At 48.8% G+C, this 20,911-nt stretch overlaps 1 protein-coding gene across 3 annotated transcripts in view; it reads right to left on the minus strand.

Annotated features, from left to right (window-relative positions):
• Nucleotides 1–543: 543 nt before the first annotated feature.
• CLIP2 (CAP-GLY domain containing linker protein 2) overlaps nt 544–20,911 on the minus strand; it is a 59,518-nt gene continuing 39,150 nt past the window's right edge. The window contains exons 9-17 of one of the 3 annotated variants that reach the window (XM_015295957.4): nt 18,393–18,497; nt 15,701–16,645; nt 12,712–12,769; nt 11,459–11,542; nt 10,569–10,725; nt 10,306–10,465; nt 9,248–9,433; nt 6,065–6,127; nt 544–5,479 (exon numbers count right to left, since the gene is read on the minus strand). In XM_015295957.4, the coding sequence (XP_015151443.1) occupies nt 5,468–5,479; nt 6,065–6,127; nt 9,248–9,433; nt 10,306–10,465; nt 10,569–10,725; nt 11,459–11,542; nt 12,712–12,769; nt 15,701–16,645; nt 18,393–18,497 (1,770 nt within the window). In that variant the 3' untranslated portion in view covers nt 544–5,467. Of the gene's footprint in view, nt 5,480–6,064; nt 6,128–9,247; nt 9,434–10,305; nt 10,466–10,568; nt 10,726–11,458; nt 11,543–12,711; nt 12,770–15,700; nt 16,646–18,392; nt 18,498–20,911 lie in introns of those variants that run through there. The other 2 variants (XM_015295959.4, XR_005841061.2) reach the window with 2 other exon arrangements.

Here is a 20,911-nt window from a genome sequence, read left to right on the forward strand (position 1 = left end):
TCCGTGCTATTTCCCTAACGATGTTGCCCCAACCTCCTTTTCCCCAAAGCTCCCCTGCCACGGTTCTGAGGGCAAAAGCTGGGGACAGAGCTGTCCCCAAGGCTGTAGGTGATGGTGTCAGGCTCAGGTTCTGCAGGAACATCAGCTGAAGGGAGAAAGAGGTGAATCACCACTAATCCGTCAGCACAACAGCCTGGGTTTGGCATAGAGCTGGTGATGGCTGAAGTAAATGGGTTTAGTGTCACTGCTCTGCCACCCTCCGCCCCAGTATCAGCTGCTGTCATACTCTAAAATGGAGCAATACACCCCCAGAATGTAAGAGCTGGAGCTTCTCAACAGTCTTCCTGAGTGTTGGGAATAACCCACAGCCCTGAGGACATACCATGGGCATGGGATGAAAGGAAGGAGATCCCCATACCCATAGGTTCCCATCATTGGGATGAGCCCTCCTTCACCCAGAAGATAAATGCAGTGCAGCAAAAGCAGCAGTGAGTTTTTGGGCTTCAATTCCTGCAAGTGCAGAAGTGATTAGACACAACAAAATTGTATAATTAGGATTTAATAAGAGACCGTCCCAGACATGCAAAAGAAGTAGGTTAGACAGTGGCCTTTGTTCAGCTACAAAAGACATTAATTTGCAAATACTCTCAATATTCTTTTTTTTTCTTTTTTTTCTTTCTTTTTTTTTTTTTTGTTATTTAGACTGATTTTTTTGAAAGCCTCTGATAAAACGAGAGATCTGGACTAAGCATTCCAGCTGCATTTCCAAGTGCAGGAATCCAGCTTTGATGTTCCCCTTGATAACATCTTTTTAGAGCCTCGACTGCATCAAATTAAATTCTGATTATTCCGATAGTGCAACACAGCTTCCAAATGTATTCAGGTGACTTTTTGTTCTGGAAGGAAATAAGCTATTTTGACAAGGATGCTTGTTAGACAGGATAGAGGTGGGGAAGATATACCCTTGTGATGGAAGAAGTTTGTTCCTGGTGCCATTCAGCACCAAGACAGCTCCCAGATGCAGAATTGCATTGTGGATGGGCAATGGGTGCCCTTCTTACACACGGTTCATCCATCCCTTCTCAAGGAGACAACCCCATAGGGACGTACCCCATGGCAAGCCGCATCTTTTGGGATGCATCCACATCGAGAAATCCTCTCTATGTGTCCCCATTTAAGGGTCACCAATCCCCCTTCTCTTCCCCCTCCCTCCCCAGGGCTGAACCCATATCACCACCCCATCCCGCTGTGCGCTCGCGGTGCTCCGCTCCTCGGCTCCACGGGAGGAGGAAAATAAAGTGCAAATATTATTGTTGGCAGAGATTACCAGCTCCCCCACTGTGATTTAGGCATCTTTAAACTTCATGTTTTATTAATCTTTGCTGAACGATTAACGGCACTGAAATGTTATGTCTGCAAACAAAGGCGCGTGCTGCGGTGTTATCTCCAGGAGATAGCAGGGGTTTGGGCACCTGATTGCAGAGTCAGTGATGAACTGCACAGCAGGGCTACACAAGAGCAAAACCCTGAGCAGGGCCCGGGTGCCCAGAGCAGAGCTGAGAGCAGCAGCCCATGAAGGCAAAATGCATGGCAAACACACCCAGGTTTGGGGTGCCATCCTGACGGAGGCACCCAGATGGACACTCAGTGAGGGCCAGGGCTTTGGCTGCATCCCCATCATCCTGTAAATGATTTTATAGAATCACAGCATGATTTGTGTTGGTCATCCAACCCAACCTCCCTGCAATGAGTGGGCTGACCTCAAAACCTCGCATGTCTCCAAGGTTGGGGCATCCACCGCAACAACAACCCCAACATCTGTTCCAGGTTCACTACCCTCTTTCTTATATTCAGTCTGAATCTGCCCCCTTTTAGTTTGAAACCATTTCCCCTTGTCTTGTCACAGCAGACCCCACTAAAGAGCCTCCTCCCTTCTTTCTTGCAGCCCCCCTTCAGATACTGAAAGGCTGCTATCAGCTCTCCCCCCAGCCTTCTCAATGGCAGAGGCAATGAGCATATCACAGGGGTCAACACCCCAGAACTGTTCTCCTTTCAAGCACTGGGAACCAGCAAAGCCAACAGTTGCTGGATTCCATCGGTCCCTGAGCAAGAAGCAAGCAACAGGATGACCAAGGGACCCTGCAGCCCAAATGCAACTCTTAAGGGAGACCCCAACACTCCATGCCCAGGGTAAGGACACTGGGAAGAAACAAAGCCTCAGGGGCCCTGGGCTGCTGGGGCAGGGACAGCAGCACCGGGGCCCAACTTCAGCCACAGATTTTATTGTTTAGTAATGAGCTCACCAACAGCAGCAAGCCAAGAGGGGGGGGGTGGGGGGGGAGGGGGGGTTGTACATGGATACAGATGGGGAGGAGTTACACAGACTGAGATTTGTACAGCTTTTGTACAGAAGAAATAAAATGAATCAAATAACAAAATAGACATTAGCAGTCAAACCTTTTTTTTTTTTGTCTTTTTTTTTTTATATATATATATCATACTAACAAAATCTGATAGCCAAAAAATGACTAATCTACAAAATTGTCATACATACTGTACGGGTAAAAGGTTATCATCCATTTATACATCTAGTAACATCTTTATTCTGGTAACTTACATGAGGCCTATAGGATCTTAGTGTATTAATCATTCCCTACAAGATAGTGCTGAGCTGCTAAAGCTGCAGAACAACAGAGTACTGGAATTTCTGTTAAGACTTCTACAGTGTCATTTGCATCTTCTTGTTATAACAAAACCCTCATGCATCTCTACTGCAAGGCAGAGGGGGGAGGCAACGGCACAGAGCCTCAGCACCCATCCCTCAGCTCGGGTACTGCAGGAGGGATAAAGCTGAACTCACCCAACACTGATTGACCCATTTTCCCTTTGGTCGAGAGGGTTAGAGAGAAGGAGTCACCAAACAGAGACGTGGTGTACCTGACAATGTCTCAGCCTTCAGCAGAAGCCCATCACTCAGCAGGGTGGGAGCGAGGTGGGACGCAGCCCCCGCACCGCCCTCGGGGCTGGGGATGGAGTAAAGGCACAAACAGAGCCGGTCCCTGGCCAACAACAAGGGATGGGTGCGTCCGTGCTGCGATGCCCTTGGACATCTCCCCCAAAGAACGAAGCCAGTAAGACCGAATATTGTGAAATACTTTATACACCACCACATAGAGGCAAAAATAGCAATTAAACTTACAAATAAATAGAGGGGCTGGGGAACGTCCTCCTTGCCCTTTCCCAGCGTGTCCCTGGTTTGGACTCTGCCCACCCCTGGAGGTCCCAGCAGAGGTCCCACCTCGGTCCCAGCCACCTCTGAGCGCTGAGATGGAACCCAGATGTGTGACAGCACGTCCCGTGCCCAGCGAGCAGCTCCCACAGACCTGCACCCCAGGACCAAAGTTACACCCTGCTGCCCATGTCAGCACGGCCACAATGCAGGGCCCAGGAGAGCCCCAAGCTCCTGGCTGGGCTGCACGGGGCAGCACAGCTACATACAGCCAGGGAAGACCAGCAGCATTCACTTTAGGCCACCTCTGCCCCCCCCCTGCTGCTGCCTTGGAGAAGCTGCAGCAGTGATGAATTAATGGAGCCTGCTCCCCATAATCACTCCTGGGGATCCTGCCCTGTGCACAGCAGGAGTTCATCGAGGGAAGAGGGAAACTCAAGCAATCTTTCACCTACAGAGGAAGTCACTGAAAAACCCATCAAGGAAAATATAAGTAACGAAAGAATGGGGCTGGTCCGCCTGCACCAGGAGCTGCTGTGGGGACTTCAGGAGAACTTTGGGGAACACCAACCCTGAATTCTCAGGAACAGCACTGAGGCATTGGCTGCTGCAAGCTGGAACAAGGAATGCTGTCCCTGGGATTTTCCTGAGCAATGGAATACACCAACCAGGATTTTGGTCCCCTGGAAAGTCCCAGTGCTAGGCAGGTTGGTGGTAATCCCCCTGGTGGTATGAACTGATTAAATGCTTCCACCGGGCAGGATGGGATCCCACCAGCATCATTTCCAGCCAATGGATCCCATGCCCCTCCTTAAGCCAGACGTGGCTGTGTTTGCTGACTTGCTGCACTCCCTGAAGTCACCTCCTCCTCCTCTCCTGCTCCCTTTGAACAGAAGGAGAACTCATCAACCCTGCAACCAGCGAGCAGGGTCCAGCATTACATCAACCTGGCAACCCGCTAACAAAAATTGCACAATTTCATAGGAAACGAGGGCAGAAAGGAATGAAGTTGACATGCAGTGACGTTCATCTGCCCATGGCCTGGCTCAGATCTCTCCCAGTGCCCTTTTCTATCCTGCCCTCTTTCACAGGAGCCCCTTTAAAAGCACATTCTCCCCTTACTGCACGCATCCTGATGTCCCTGGGAGCTCTGCTGCAAAGATGGAGAGAGGAGCAAAGCCTCCAGCAGAAGGAACAACCAACCAAGCAAACTGTGTGCCTCCTTTGCCAGCCAGCACCACAGCCACAGCAGGACACAGCAGCACCCACCTGCTGCTCTGAGCACTCAGGATTCCAGATGCAAATTTGGGTGCTTGCCTGAGCCTGCACTGCCCTGCACAGACAGGAGAGCCGTGTGGGCTCTCGCCTTGGATTCCTTCTGCTCCAATTGCTTCCGTTCGTGTCACACACAGGATTTCTGTAGCCATCAAATGCAGACAGCCCCTACTGCATGAGTGCTCCCAGCAGTGAGCTGCTGTCTGGGTCTGGTGCTCCGAAGCCCTCCCATACAGACACAGCAGACCAGGAGAGCAGCCCTGCCCGATGCTCTGCAGGGACACACCAGCGCTCCTTCCCCACACTGCAGCGGGTGAGAAACAAAATAAATAACCCCTCTGAAATCAGACCATCTCGCACGACACGCTATGATACAAGTACCAAGTGAGGCCTCCAGGCTGCAGAACCAGATGTGTCTTCTACAAGGCAAGGAAGGAAACACGCACACCCCATCTCCCTCAGCCTACGCGTCCCAGTGAGCCACCAGCCCAGCAGGTTTCACTGTGCAGGTCTTTGGGGTGAGTGGGAGGGAAGGGGCAGACCGTGTGGGCAGCGTGCAGCCTCAGGACGTGCTTTGGTGTCCAACACCGTGAGCAAATCCCTTTGCAGCTGCTGGGACTCACTGACACCTCAGCTACCATCGGGTGCAGCCATCATTCAGACTGCTGGTGGGACAAGGGCAGCTCAAGCAACACAAATTCCACAGTCAAAACCAATACAGGTAAGAAACCAAACCCAGAGAGATCTTTCTGCTCCCTCCTGGAACAACAGCTGTCTTGGAAAACTGGGCTCCAGGACTGTCCCGATTACATCCGTTAGTACATAACAAACACTGTCCTTCTTTAAAGTGAAAATACTGTGTCTAGTCTTTTGGAGGTGCTAAAGCCAGATGTGGTATTGTTTTTCCTGACTGTGCACAGGAGCTGATACTGGCATGAAATGATCCTCTTCACCTCTTCTCTATCAGAGCTTCTCCTGGAAGAGAAGAGACCTAATTAGCAAAAATGAGGGCAAGCACAGAGGTTTTTTGACAGTAGGGGAAACTGAGCTGCAGAGTGGGGTGCCAGGACTGGTAATCCAGGCTTTCTGTGTCCTGGCCCACTGCACTGCCCAGCAAGCCATAGTGCTGTTTCCTCAGGCTGCCCTGAGGGGGAGGCGAAGTGTGAGGCTTCAGACCTTACCCTGCATCACAAACAGCAGGAGAGAGCAGGATGGCACGGCCCAGGAGTGCCACTTTGTGAAGGGGGGTGGCAGATCTGAGACTGAGCAGGTCCTGCCTCATCCTGCCAGAAGTCATACAGGCACCGACCCAGGAGAAAGAGGACGAACTCCCAGCTGCTTTCCAGTAGAGCAAGTGCCTGCTGCTGGTGGGAGGCACACCAAGGAGCACCCTCATGGTGACTGCCAGGGATTTGAATGGTACAGTGCTCTCTCCACGCATGGGAAACACAGGTGCGATTTGCTGTGCTGGCAGAGCTGTCCCAGTCCAAATTGCGTCCCCAGCAACGCAGGGCAGACAGCACAGTCCCCATTTTAAACAACATTCTGCTCGTAACTTACCTCTTGCTTGTGGGATTTATCCTGCTGGTGAATCCCATTAGCAGACCCGGAATTTCCAACAGGCTGCAATAGAGAACAGACAGTGCTTACTGGAGAGGGACACCGTTGCTTGCCTCCAAGGACTGAGGTGGGTTTGCCTTCTCCCTTGGCAGCCCAACACTCAGTGGCTACTCCATGCAAGGACAGAGGAAAGCAAAAACATCACAACGTTTTTGGCAAGAAGCCTCCTGATCCCCACATTCTGGCCCAGTCCCCACATTAGGGATTACATCCTTCCCAGCTATAAAACATCCCCTGAGCTCCTATGTGGATACAGAGCAACTCTTCACTTCTGACCCTTAAATCCTGGTAAACAAACGGTGAGCCAAGGCCAGCATTAGCTGCAGACAGTGCAGCACGGGGAACATCACTGCAGCAAAAAGGACATCGCCATTCCCTGCTTCCCATCCCTGGGGACAAGCCTGGCAGCCAGGACGGGCTGTTCTATCTTTAGAAAGCACAAGAACTTTAAACATTTATAATGTTGCTTCAGCTGGGATAATACGGAGCCCTTCAGCTTCCAGATGACAGTACAACCTGCACAAACAAGAGGAGAAAGCTGCAGCCTGAAGTCACGGCATGCCGCACGTCAGTTGTTTGGGTCTCAGTAATCAGATTCGCTGCTGTCGGTGGATCGCTGAACCAGAAGCTATGGGGAGATGAGACAAGACTGCCAGGCTTAAATCCATCACGTAGGAACCCCCACTGAATGCCCTTCTTGAGTCCTGCCTGGATGGATGGATGGATGGATGGATGGATGGATGGAGGAATAATGCCACTGTGCTGACTCAGCCCTGGGCTGCTGCACCCACAGCCACAGCAGTGCAGGTGCTGTGCATGTCAGCATCTCCTCCCTGGCTGAAGAACGCCCATCTGCACACGGAGCAGCTGGGGTGCCAGGGATCAGGTTGGAAATCTGGGTGGTCTCAGTGCACGCTCACAGTAATGAACACAAAGTGGTGTAATTCACTTGAAATTAAGTAGACTCCCAGAGCAATCACTGCATGTATCCCGAGGAAAGGTCTCGGTTCCAAATCCTTGTCATTTCCTGCAAAGCTACAAGACCAGGGCCTCCCAAGACAGAAAGACCCTCTTCCTCTATTACAGGACAAGTACTTTGCAGCTGCACACAGAAACAGCAAGGCAGCAATTACAAGACAACGAGACAAAGACATACAGTGCCATTACGCTCCCCCAGCTCCTGAGTCTCCTCGCCTAATGGCAAGGCCAGCCATGCACATCAAGGGCTGCAGAGCGCAGGGGCTGACTAAGCCTGCAAAGGGAGAGCAGCAGCAGCTTGTGGTAATTAGAGATTTCCTCCTCAAGCACACTGTGAAGGCTCTGCAGACAAAGGGAGAGCGATGCCAAGGCAGATCCCTGGGCAGCAGCTGCTGTCAGAGAGGAGACAGGAGGTCAGAAGGCACTGCAGAATGGATTACAGCAGAAACGTGGCTTCTCGAGAAGCATTACTGATTCCAGAAGTGCTGCACCTGGATCTCTTTAGGCCAGCGATGTCCTCAGGCTCAGCCCCAAATCCCCATTAACAGCTCCTCTTCATAGGCAAAAGGACGAGCAGACATCATGCTGAAACCTGAGAGCTTTGATGCAGACTTCCCTGTAAGTTGGGCACTTCCCAAACCTGACATCAGTGGAAGTGTGAAGCCCAATTCCCTCCGTAATCCTCTCCCTGTCTCTCGGAAGTGCAGTTTGTAGTTGAAGGCATAATGCTATCCCTGTCGTATCTCAAGGATTACCTTAGCATGAAGGTATCACAGTAATGCCAAGGACAGATTAAGCTGACCTCACCAAGTCCATTCCAACTCACTTTAAGGTTATTTTCTACAGCTGGGGAAGAAATAATCACCACCTGCACCACCTCTGGAGCCAGGAAGGTGGAAAGGAGGATTTCCTGCTCTCAGGGGACTTAGCATTAAAGCAAACAGAATAACTTTCCCCACCCCTCCCATAGCTTACAACAAACAAGGCTGTCGCAGTGCATTTTCATTTGACGCACAGCAATTAACAGCAGGATCAGAAGTCACTCTGGAGATCTTGACAATATTATGGCACGTCCTGGACTGCCACAAACTTGTCATCACCACAGCTATCCCGTCCGGTGCCAGCAGACAGCACTGCAGGATGGGAGGAGATGTCAGCACCAGTTCGATGCTCAGCTGAGACAGCACTGCTCTCAGGACTGCACTTTTTTACCTTGCATCCCCCTGACTGCCTCCATGCAATGCAAAGGGCCCTTTGGAGCATCTGCAAACTGCACAAAGGCAGTGAGAGAATGAGAAGACACGATACCCCCACATCACCTAGCACAACATATCTACACTTGCATTGGGTAAAACTCTGCCCCTTGTCCTTGCGTGTACTATTCTGTCTCCATCCGAATGTGAACTGTCACTCAATACGGCAAGGGAAGGACATTTTCAAGCACAGAACTTAAGTGAGCAAGTATTAGAGAAGCACCTGAGCCATCACCTGACAGCAGATGAGAAAATACAGCTGGAGTGAAAGAGGACACGAATCCATCTTTAAGGTCCCTCCCAACACAAGGCATTCTCTTATCCTACAAAGCTAAAGGCTTGGCACAAGGGGCAGGTCACTGCACTGGAGGAATTAGTCAGGACTTGAGCAACTCGGGTATGTGGTGGAAGAGGCCAAACATGAAGAGCCCATTTATTTGCAGCCCTCATTTTCACAAGGAAAGATGCAAGACAACAATAGAAGCAGTTTTGCCTTCTGAGAAGAAACACAGGTAGACTAGGATAAGTGGGGAAGAGAAGAGAGCAGCTTGACTGGGAACACAGTGGTACAGCAGCACACTTAGATCAGGTACGGAGATGCCTCCAGGAGTTCATAGGAGAGATGAAGAATGTTTTCCCAGAGTCACTTCTGAAGTCAGTGCTTAAGGATGGCAAGAAAAGCCCTCTCAAAGAGCAGGGATGGCAGAAAGGCTCAACTTTCACACTCAGAATGGTTCTAAAGGACATCATAAATGAGCTAAGAATTATCCCACTAGCAGCCTGAGTTTTGTTTTGGTTTTTAAACCCAAGGGCAAGAAATAGTTCTCTTCCTGGAAGAAAGGAGGACTCACACGAAATCTTCACCGGGACAACAAACGGCCATGTGCTCTACCTGTGTCTTCTCCGAGGAAAGCCTCATGGCTTCCATCAGCTTCTCCATCTGGTGGCCCTGCTCCAGTGCGTTGCGCAGCACGTCCTCAGTGCTGACCAGGCGGTGCTGCAGCCGGATCACCTCCGACTCCGACGAGGGGTCGATCAGGGAGTACCGCCTCTGGTCCGTCACTGCCTTCTCCTTGTCCTTGGGTAGCGGGGTGGAAACAGGGGTGTTATGCGTTAGAGACGATCACTGTAGGAACTTAAAGAGGACAAATCTGCGGTAACTCAGTAGAACTGTGTTTTGGTTTCAGCAGTAGATGGGGTGAGAGAACAGCTCTACGGTGCCAAACGCAACCGGCGCAGCTCCAACCGGTTCCCAACAGATGTTATTCACATTTCAACCACTGGAGGACACTGAAGTACATAGGAATTAGAGGGAATGGTTTTAAACCGGGACAGGGGAGGTTTAGGTTGGATGTTAGGAAGAAGTTTAGGAAGAAGTTTGTCACACAGAGGGTGGTGATGCACTGAACAGGTTGCCCAAGGAGGCTGTGGATGCCCCATCCCTGCAGGCATTCAAGGCCAGGCTGGATGTGGCTCTGGGCAGCCTGGGCTGGTGGTTGGCGACCCTGCACATAGCAGGGGGGTTGAAACTCAATGATCAGTGTTGTCCTTTTCAACCCGGGCCATTCTATGATTCTATGATATGACACTGTTTTATGCATCCTCTGATCTAGGAATAAGCAGCGAGGGGAACCAAGGGACCTTCAGTTCCTCCCAGCAGTGTTAGCCCTATTTAGCCATGGATCTAAGGTCTGTGGGAACAGGGAAACAGTGGGGGAGGATGGATGCAGGTTTCACTCCTTAACGGGGTGCTGCTACACCAGGCACAGTCAGGGAAGCTCCATCAGATGCTCAGTAGCAAATGGACTAAACCACCTCAGTGGTCTTTTCCAACCTTAACGACTCCATGAACGCAATCATGGCTTGGAGCAGAAGCGATGGGCATGAGCCCTACAGCACAGCACAGAGCCCTCCAACCCCGTGGCCAAGGAGGGGCCCTGAGGCTCTCACCAGCACAACCAGCTTCTCTCTCAGCCCTTTGATGTCATCTTTGAGCTTCTGCTCCTTCAGCCTCCACTCGGCCTTGTGCACCTCCCGGCTCAGGTCGCGCTCAGGCCCAGGTGAGTGCCGGTTCGCCTCCAGCAGCAGCGCTCTGAGCTCATTCAGGCTCCTGGAAGCAGCAGCAACAAGAGGTGAGGGCCTTCCAGCTGGGGCCAGTGGTGGTTACAGCACTCTGAGCACACACACACACACACCCGGCTCTGCACACTGACCTTTCCTTCTTGAGCAGCTCCTGGCTGATCAGGACCAGTTGCCCCGATGCGTCGTGTGTTTTCTTGGTCAAGGCTTCCAGCTCCCCTTCCAGCCTCTTCTTCTCTTTTAACACCGAATCTGCCTTCTTTTCCATGGTTTTGCATTTGTTTTCCAAAGCTAGGGGAAGAAGAGGATACAAGGGGGAAGAAAAGCTGCTTAGTTCTTTACTTACTTCCTCTTTTGCCTTTCCCAGTTCTCAGTCTTAAAAACACAGGGCTGGTAAGCTCTGGATCTGGCCCCATTTAAGGGGTGATCTCAGAAACATCACACCATGATCCATTTGTTTCTCTATTTCTTTCAGTGAGCCCAAACCCCTCCTTGCTCATGCAAATGCTTTCTGCAGAACAGAGGGCTTTGGGTAGACCTCATTGCAGCCTTTGAGTACTTGAAGGGAGCTTACAAGCAGGAGGGGGACCGACTTCATACACAGTCTGATAGAGACAGGACAATGGGGAATGGCTTTAAACTAAAAGAGAGGAGATTTAGGTTACATGTTAGGAAGAAATGTTTTACTCAGAGGGCTGCAAGGTGCCAGCAGAGGTTGCCCAGAGAGGTTTTGGGTTCCTCATCTGTGGAGCCATTCAAGGCCAGGTTGGATAGAGCTTGGCAACCAGGGGGTTGGAAGCTGATGATCTCTAAGGTCCCCTCCAACCCAATCCATTCTATGATTCTATCACCTGTGTTCTCTTGGCCTAGAACTCTCAAACAAATTTTTACCAGCAGCACCCACTAACAGACAGTGCCATGTTTTACACCTGACTTTGAGCACCTGGGCTCTTATTCAACAGAAAGATGAAGGATGAGCAGAGAAGCACCTTGTTCCCATCTGCACTGGATTAGGGAAACTTACCACTTACTTGGGCCCTTAGGGCTTCAGTCTGGGACACCAGCGATGACACCTCTTTGTCTCTTTTACTCAGTTTGTCTTGAAGGTCTTCAGTAGGATGAAAAGAAAAGACAAGGATTAGAAGCCTAGAAAACCTTCTGTGCAAATCAGGAAGGTACTGAGCATAGGGTCAGGGCTCAGAGTGCCATAAATGGGGTGCGATGGGCACCAGAGGGAACTCTACATCAGCAGAGAAGCAACAGGAGAGGGGTAACACACATTCTTCACCCTGCATCTCACCACCTGCACTGGGAGGCACGAGGAGGCGGGTTTAAGAAAGCAAAAAGTGAGCAAAATAAAGGGTAATGAAACTCTGAGCAAAGTCTAAGCTCCTGGAAAAGTCCCAGTGGTCTCCTTTCAGATTGCTGCATCCTCAGAAGGGCTTTAGAAGGGGCTTTGTAGCAAATGGACTCCTTGGAGGTGAATAATTGAGAAAAAGATATCACCATAAATCAAGTGCCATTTGTAAATGGAAGTGACAAGTTAGCTCTTGTCACCTGGCAAGGCTTTTCTGCTAAAAACAAACCAATAACCCCTAAGGAAGAATGGGGAAACGTGAGTTTTGAAGGAATGAGCAAGGGAAGGGGTGATCAGGAAGGATCTCACATGTCTTAGATCAGCCCCAAATTCTCCACAAAGGACCAAACTCGAGGCACACACAACAGGACATTCTTCTCAAGAGGGAGTGAGAGCCCAGAGTCTGCCTGGGTCATTCAGTTGCAATCTTGCAGCTCTGTTGTTACTGGGATTGGGAGCCACAGCTCACCCTCTTGGTCAGGGAGGCTAAAAGCAATTCAATCTCCAAGCAACATCATATAAACTTCCTGAGTGCGCCAAATCTGGGCTTTATTCTAAGGATGGATACGATTTATAGTAAGCTTAATAAGAATATCTATCATGAGCAGTGCCCTTATAGAAGCACAGTACACTCAGTGACCACGTTTTACCTCTGTAACATCAGGATGGGATGGAGAGAGCCCATTCCCTCCCCCACATCTGTCCCCAGCCTGCACCACCCACATGGTAAATGCATAACAAAAACTGAAAGCCTCCACCTCTACATTTGCTCATGAGAGGGGGCAGGCAGCAAACACTGTCTAGCAAGAAGAAATGAAATGACTTCTTAAGCTCCTTTCATGTAGCTGTGCCTGCAAGAGCAGAACAGCAGGGGAAGGGATGGCACGTGAGCTGCTGGAACGTGGTGCTTCAGGACATACCTTCCATGGTCTGCTTCATCCTTATCTTCTCTTCTGAAATATCATTAGTTTCAATCATCTGCAATAAACGTAGAATACGAGATATAAAACAGCCCTTAACCCAAAGACTCAAAGCAAAACCAACAACCACAGAGCCCCATCCAAGCAGCAGAAGTGGGACTGGCACTGCTTTACAGTCTTCCAAAAGGGAAACAGACTTTGGTGGAGGTGCTTCTCCACTTGGGTACTACTGGAGGTCTCCTGATCCAGCAGCCCTCCATAACACACACCCTTTAGGATGACTGTCCATATGCTCTCATCAACACTTCAAGACTGCCCCTGTTCAGAAAAATGTACGAGGATCTCCATCTCATCTGTAACCTCGTGAGGCTCAGACAATGGCAAACACTTCCATGGGGTGCAAATGCACTTATTTAAGATGACAACCTGGAGTAACACAGCACTACCCACAGGTACCCCGCATGGGAATGGCACAGGCATAGATCCATAGGATTGCCAAGAGAAACCAAGTGCCTGAAGCATTAATGATGCCAATTAAAACAGTGCAGACCTCAGGAAGGGCACAGACCGTCAGTCTTCTTGCCCCGAAGTGACAGCCCCATGAGAAAGCCAGACAAATGGCATCAAACTGTGCCCAGCCTACACATGGACAACATGCACAGCAGTATTAGCATTGTGTGAGTGCCCTCGGGCAGTGCGTACCAAGTGACACTGCTGCACTTTTACCTGCTGCATGGCACCCAACAGAAGCATGGGCTGTCATCCAGCTGGGGATCCTCTCACCTGCATCCCTTCTCACTTTTTCCTTTTTTTTTTCTCCTCAAAAAGTCCTATAGTTCATCTCTCCAGACTCAGTGCAAATGGCCGGGAGATCCCAAGGGAATCCCAAACACCCTGGAGAGAGGGTGTCCATTGCACAACCCCCAAACAAAGGAAAATCCATCCCATCCCAGGAGACTTCACACCTCTGCCCCATCCAGGGTAATCTCTCCCTGCACAAGAGAATCTCCCCTAAAACACCACTGAGCTGCACACAATTGCCTAACACCCACTTCTAGATTTCAGGCTTCATCTCAAGGCAGATTCAAGTAAGCTACAGCATGAAAGTTCACTACCTGCCCAATTTGGACCATGCAACTACCAGCCCTTGACTTCTACCAGCTTACTAATAAATAAGTAAATAATAAAAACGTTTTCCATTGCAGAGGCTGCAGTCCAGCACTCGAAGCCTCCTCCCATCCAGTAGCCTTTGGTGGGACTTTAGAACACAACGTTCAGACTGAGCAATTGCTGCAGCCACCACTGCTGAAAGCCCCAGGGTCAGCCCCAGCAACTCATGCACACTGCAGGGTCCAGCCTGAACAGAAGCAGGAGCACACCTGAAGGGGAAGCACCTCGCCTGTTGTATTTCTGGCACAGAAAACTATTTAACTGCTCTGTTCTCACTGGGAGACATAGGAAAGAAGGCACGTTCACAGTCACGAGGCATTTGTTAGCTCAAAATATTTGGATAGCTAATACTACAGTCACGTTAAATTAGCTAAGATGTTTTAAGATAGAATTTATTCTATGACACTCAAAGGCTTCCATCAATGCATTCCTTCCCAAGTTTTCCTGATTTTAATCGACACACACTTAAAAATAATTACTTCAAGACTCCCTGGTTCTAATCCAATACCAATAAAACTCCCCAGAGCCCTCTCACTTGTTTAAATGGCTCTGGAACAAGCCTCAAGTTTCTTTTACATTCATTCTTGTTTAAATCTTGGCTATAATATGTGATGCACTGTAATAACAACTCGCTTTTCCCAGGGCCACAGCTGTACTTATTGTTCATGGCCATCTTTACTAGAGGAAACATGTTGAGCAACCCTTGAAGCACCATTAATGCTGCAGATCCCTCCTCAGGCTTTTTTCCTCCTCTCCAGTGGAGGATGTCTGTCTGCAGGCATGAAGCTCTGACTTGGCCAGTGCTAACTCATTGGCTCCGCTTTGTTGCCTAGTGGTACAAATGATTTCAGTGGGGTTGTGTTTAATTTGCCAGCGTGAACAGTCATTACATCCACTTCACTGGCACCTCAAGTCTGGAACAAACTACATCTCCTGGTAATAGATTTCAAATGAATGTTCTCAAAACGTGCCCATTTCATGGCTTATTTTCCTTTTCCTCATCCCCACGTGGACAAGCTCAAGTTGGTTGCTGGCTCATTTCTCATGCCAAAGCCAAACACGAACAGAGGTCCTGCTCTAGGGCCATGGGTGGCAACCTCCCTGCTTTACTCTAGTGTAAGAGAGTCACATCCTTCACAATACCACTGCTTTTATCCTAGCCTTCCCAGAGAGGCTCAGGACTCTCATTCAATCAGGCATTTTATTATCCTGGCCTGAAGCCATTCTGACCCCTGCTAGCAGCTCTCCCACTACAATCCCAATAAGTGACAGCATTTCCTAACACCTCCCAAATATGGCACGAGGCCATGCTGCTGGCTTTCCACCCAACACACCAGCTCAACCCTCCTGAGGCTCTCAAACCACACTCCATGCTCTCCCTTAGCACATGCAATGCTTCTTTCACCCTATCCTCCAGCTTCCCATTAAGGACCTTGCTCCTGAAGCCTGTTGCAGCCTCCTCAGAGAACAGCAGATGCACAGCAGAAATGCTGTTTTTTTCAGCTAAGGGCGCTGCTTTCTCACAATGAGCACCCCTCCCTGCCAAACCACGACAGCCCTGCTGTGCTATCACAACACTAACATAGCTCTGAACCCAAACGTGGTCCACCTGCTTTTGACTCTTACTTTCTATACCACTGTAATGGCTTTCGAGGATGGAAAGTCCCCAGGATGGAGTTGCAGCACAGAAAAAGCATCATCAACAGAAAGTAAAACCACAGAAGCCTCAGCGAGCTGCACAAGACAGCAGCTGAGTGCTACTCCTAGGAAGAGTTATTAACAGTGATAACAACTAAGCAAAGTGACCCAGAAGTCATACATTTGCATGCTGAGAAGGATGTAAGGCTTCCATGGACTGCAGCTTGTTCTCTAAGACAAGCACTTTTTCCTGCAATCTGTGGATCTCCTGTTTGCTCTGGGCTTCTGTTTTCTGTAGCGTTTCATAGTCCAACATCTTCTTCTCAGCTAAAGAAATCTGCTCTTTCAAGAAAGCTATTGCTTGTGTCTGGTCTTTGTATTCGCTGTGAAGTTTCTCCAGTTCATGCACCCTCAGCTCAGCATCCCGACACTTGTCCTTCACATCCTGGAGCTCAAGAAGGTGCTGATTGCTTTTGGTTTCCAGTTGCATTTTCCAGTTGCTGTTACTTTTTTCCACTTCATCCACAGCCTCCTGCAGCTTCAGCTTGAGGCTCTCTTTCTCCTTTATGTGAACAGCCGTCTCGATGTCATGCTTTGCCTTCAGGTTCTCCAGCTCCAGCTGGTGTTCCATCTTGATGCTCTCCACCACCGCCTTCAGCTCCACGATCTCCTTGTGCTGGGTGTCAGGGCCCGTGTTCAACGTGGCTTTGAGGTCCTCCAGAGACTTCTGGTGGTCAGAAGCTAACGTGTCCAGCTTGGACTTCCAGTTGTCCATCAGCCCCATGTTCTCATTGGTGGCCTGCTGAACCTTATGCTTTAAGTCAACGATTTCTTGCGAATACTTCTCATTGACGGCTTTCAGCTTCTCCATCTCCTGCTGGTACTTCTTTAACGTCTTCTCATACTTCTCCTTCAGCTGGCTGCTCTCCTTCTGGTGCTCCTTGTTGGCAGACAGCAGCTGATCCCGCAGACGAAGTGCCTCAGACTGCAAGCCAAGGCTGTGCTCGGGGGTCTCTGCCTGGTGTGAGCTCCGCAAGCACTGCCGCAGCTCATCCACCTCACTGCGCCGCAGGCTCAGCTCCTCCTCCAGCTGCAGGATCCGGGACTGCTCTGCCACCGTGGTCAGCTGCAATGTGACAGAGAAGACAAAGTCAGTACCCACCGCCCATCGCTGCGCCCATCCCTTTAGGAAATGGTAGATCCAAAGTACGTTCGTCAAAGTGCAAACAAAAGGGGAAGGATACCCAGCACCCTCCAGCCTGAGCACAGTTTTGCACCAGGGTAATTGTCACCAATAACTGATAGCTACGTCGTTGGGCCAATTACAGTTTGCTTTTCTAATGCGAGCCACTTATTTTCAAGACAGAAATACATACCTTCGACAAAACCCTTCAAATTTGCTAGAGAGCAGCACCAGCAGTTTATGATAAAATAATGTCCTGAAAGGCCATTATATTTCCAGACCAGGCACCTTGCCAGATGATGCACAGAGGAAATGTGACTGCACATGCAGGAAGACCACAAGCATTGAAACCAGCATTAAGCATATCGTGTTTCCATTCTTGCCCAGCAAACCTTGGCCTACAGACCCCACCTCAGCTTGTCATTTGTTTACCCTGGTGTAAAAAGGAAAAGGGATTTTATGCGTGAGTACTTGTTAGTTGGTCAGGAAAGTGAAAATAAGGTAGAAGGCTAGAGGATGTGGGACAACAAATCTAACCACGATTAACAGGGAGCATAAGGACTATGGATCAGTGCCATACAACATGAACCCAACCTAACAGGGCAGAACTGCCTGCTGGTCACAGGGAGTTGGGTGCGCTCTGGCGATGGATGTAGAAGAGGAGATACGACCAGCTGAAACATTAGGAAAAAGCAGAAGAAACAAGGAAACCAACTGAATCTTCCAGTGTCAAAATGACTCCATTTCATTCGCTGTATCCCCCACAACCACCAGCCCAAGAGGACTGGGTAGGTTTGCTTCTGGTTGGGCAAAGGGGCACTCAAACCACTTAGAAACCTTTAGGAAAACCTCACAGTTGTGTTTTCAACTCTAACAAACCCATTGCTGAGAAGCAGGCTCACTGCAGTGAGTTGGCCTCTTCCCACACCACACAACAGCACGAAAAAGATGTTTCCACATCTGGCAGCTGTCAGGTTGGATGTCAAGAAGAATTTCTCCTCAGAAGGAGCGGTCAGGCATTGGAACAGGTTGTTGGGAGGTGGTGGAGTCACCATCCCTGGAGGCATTTTAGGAAAGGGACGTGGGTTAGCAGGCAGTGTTGGTGCCAGGTGGACAGTTGGATGAGATGATCTCAGAGGCCTTTTCCAACCTTAACAACTCTATGATTCTTTCAGGATTGGGTGCATGGTTCATGTGGGTAGTGTGTACATATGTTGCTGGCCAAGGATTGGAGCTGTCCCATTTGGCCTCACCACTGCTCTTTCACTTCAAACTACAGATCCCATGGCTGGAGCAGGGACAAAGGGAATGCTGATTGCAATGTTATTTCCTATTACAGCCTCTGGGAAGCATGAATTGTGCAGGGTTGCAGGTATTATTCGAGCATGTTAATTGAATGATGAGTTGTGAAGAGCTCATGGTCAAAATGGTGGCATGGGGCAGAGAAGCAAGCTCAATCTGGGAAACAAGTCCTCCCCGCAAGAAGCCAAGCCCGAAATCAGACAGTGCTACATTTTCCGGGGGGAAGGAGAGAGCAAAGAAAAACCAAACCAAACAAAAATTGGAGATGCCTACATTCAAGCCAAAACCGATCAACCACATAAACCAAAATGAAACCCAAAGCAGTATCACGAGCATCAACGTGGGGGCAAGCGCTGTTCTGCAGGCAGGGTAAGTGGGAGTGGATTACCCTGGTGTCCTCTAATTCTCTGAGGAGTTTCTCAGCCTGTGCCTTCTCAAACAGCAGGCTCTGCTCGAGCTCCCGTATTCGGGCATGCTCCAACTGCGTCTGAGTCTGGTCACATAGGGGGGAAAGGAACAGTAGAGATGGGGAAAGGGAGGGGAGAGAGAGGGAGAGAGAGAGGGAGAGAGAAGGCTGCAACATCATCTCTGGCATACAGGATAAGGAAAGGTAGTTCACAACAGGAAGAGAATAAAGATCCAAACAAGCAGGAAAAACCCAACCAAACAGAAAATGGTCACTGTGGGATTTTACATAGCAGCTATTCACAACAAAATGCAATCCAATGGGAAAACATCCCTCTGCATTAAGAGTGTACTGAAGGTAATTCCTAAAAAGCAGAACTCCGACTGCTGCAGACCACCAGTGCAAGACCCTTGCATCACAAAACGATCTTGCAATGGTTCTCCCACATCTCTCCTTACAAGGTTGACTGAAAAGTGTTAGAAGTTCCCATCCTTTTTGCTCTGGAGACACCTTGAACCCTGCGCTAGGTGGAAAAACACAACAGCAGGTCATACTGTGCTGAGCTTCTGCTAAAACCAAACCACGCCGCACTGAGCATAAAGAAATAAAGAAATACAGATGCCAGGCTGTAATACAAATCAGTGCTTAATTTTGACTAGGACTGCTGTGAGTTACAAAGCAATTTCAAAAACCTAAAACTAACAGCCTTGTACAAAAGACAGCTTGACAAAAACAACACAGATAAGTAAGTTAAGCACATGAAGTTGTCATAAACTGACCAAATCCAAGAGCACTGACTCCATACAGTGCTTCCCCTTTAAGCAGAAGCACCATACAGATGTCCTTGGTGGCAAACTTCAGGACTCTGCAACCACCACTGTCATATCACATTAAGTTTCCCATAAACTAAAGAGGGGATACATAGGAAAAGTGCATGGAAGGTCCACCTTTTGCATGCTTCAGCTAACAAAAACGTTTTCCTTTGGAATAAACTGGACCTATCACAAAAGGAACTTGTTCTGAACCAGATAGATAGATACATAGATATGTATTTATAATCTCCATTTTCTGCCCTTCATTTTCAATAGAATTATTTGCTTTCTGCTCTTTCTATTGGAACTGTTTTCATGATTTGTGAATTTGTTTTTCTTTTTCTTTTTCTTTTTTTTTTTTTTTTTGCAAATGTTCGATTAGTTGTCTACAAATGAAGCTGATACTTGTGAAAAATCAAGATATTCAAGCCTTGGTACTCTAACTTTGTACCAAGTGGCTTCTCCCATTCTCTACGCAGCTCAAAGATCCATGCCTTCAGATGGAGCTCCAGGTTTGAATTCATCCACAGGGATGGTTATCCCATTGATGCTAATGGATTTTCATCAGTTTACTCTTGCTCAAAATACCCACCTGGAACTTCAGTAATGTCAACTTATGAAACTGCCTTCAGTGCTGGCAAGTCACTTAGCCCAGAGATGCTGACCTATCATAGAACTCATCTCTGAATCTCCCCAGAGGACTTTCTCAAGATTCCTGAGGTTGGCACTCAAATTTCCAGCCAAGCAAGCTCAGTGCCACCTGATATTCCTTCTCAGCCTCCATCAAACCCACTGTTTTCCAAGTCTTGAAAAATCAATATGAAAATAGAGGAGGAAAAAAAAAAAAATCAGGGAAGAAATTTGGATTGGCTGTTCTTACAGCCCTTAAAGACAGCTTCATTTGAGATTTGCATGAAGTTCTGCTTTATTTCTTATTTTATGCCACTTGATTTGCCTAGTCACTGAGAGTCAGCCTCAAATCAAAGTTTCCCTTTGAGGAAGGTCAGAACTGCATTTCAGACTTAATTCCCATTATTAGTCTCAGAACTTCCACTGGTGTGTGAAGTGCCATGCAGATTCCAGGAGAGAAGCATGAGATATAACCTCTCCAAAACATTATTTTCTGTAACAGTCTTCCACTATAAAAAACTTTTCTGCCAGGTTTGTTTTCCCTGCCATTGCCTTCCATCTTCCAAAGCACTACAGCATCAGCAGTGCCAAGCAGAACCAGAAGAGGACTGAAATCACGACCACATTTCAAGGCTAAACCCACAAATCTTCCCACTTGATTGAATGCCCCAATATTGGATCCATAGCTCCAGATGTTGAAAAACTTCAAGTTTAACAATAGGTCAAGGATGGAACTGTCCAACAGGGCAAATCCTAGAGCCAAAAAGCATGGGGAAAGGGAGAATCACTTCTGAGCATCACACCTGGTGCTCATCCCAAAGGGACTGATGGATCAATGACCCCTCTCTAAAGCACTGGGGGAAAGCAATCAGCTCAGCTCAGGACCAAACTCACCTCATTCCCCACTCAGTAGGGCAGGAACTGCCCTTTGCTGTCCTTTGGCAAAGGTCTGCCGTCAGGGCACTGCGGATTTACACCCATCAAACATTATTCTACTTATCTTTTGGATAAAGAGAAGTTTATACCAAGACAGTCACATCCATAGCAACATACTCCATC

This window comes from Gallus gallus, chromosome 19, assembly GCF_016699485.2.
Source record: "Gallus gallus isolate bGalGal1 chromosome 19, bGalGal1.mat.broiler.GRCg7b, whole genome shotgun sequence".
NCBI classification, from domain to species: Eukaryota; Metazoa; Chordata; class Aves; order Galliformes; family Phasianidae; genus Gallus; species Gallus gallus.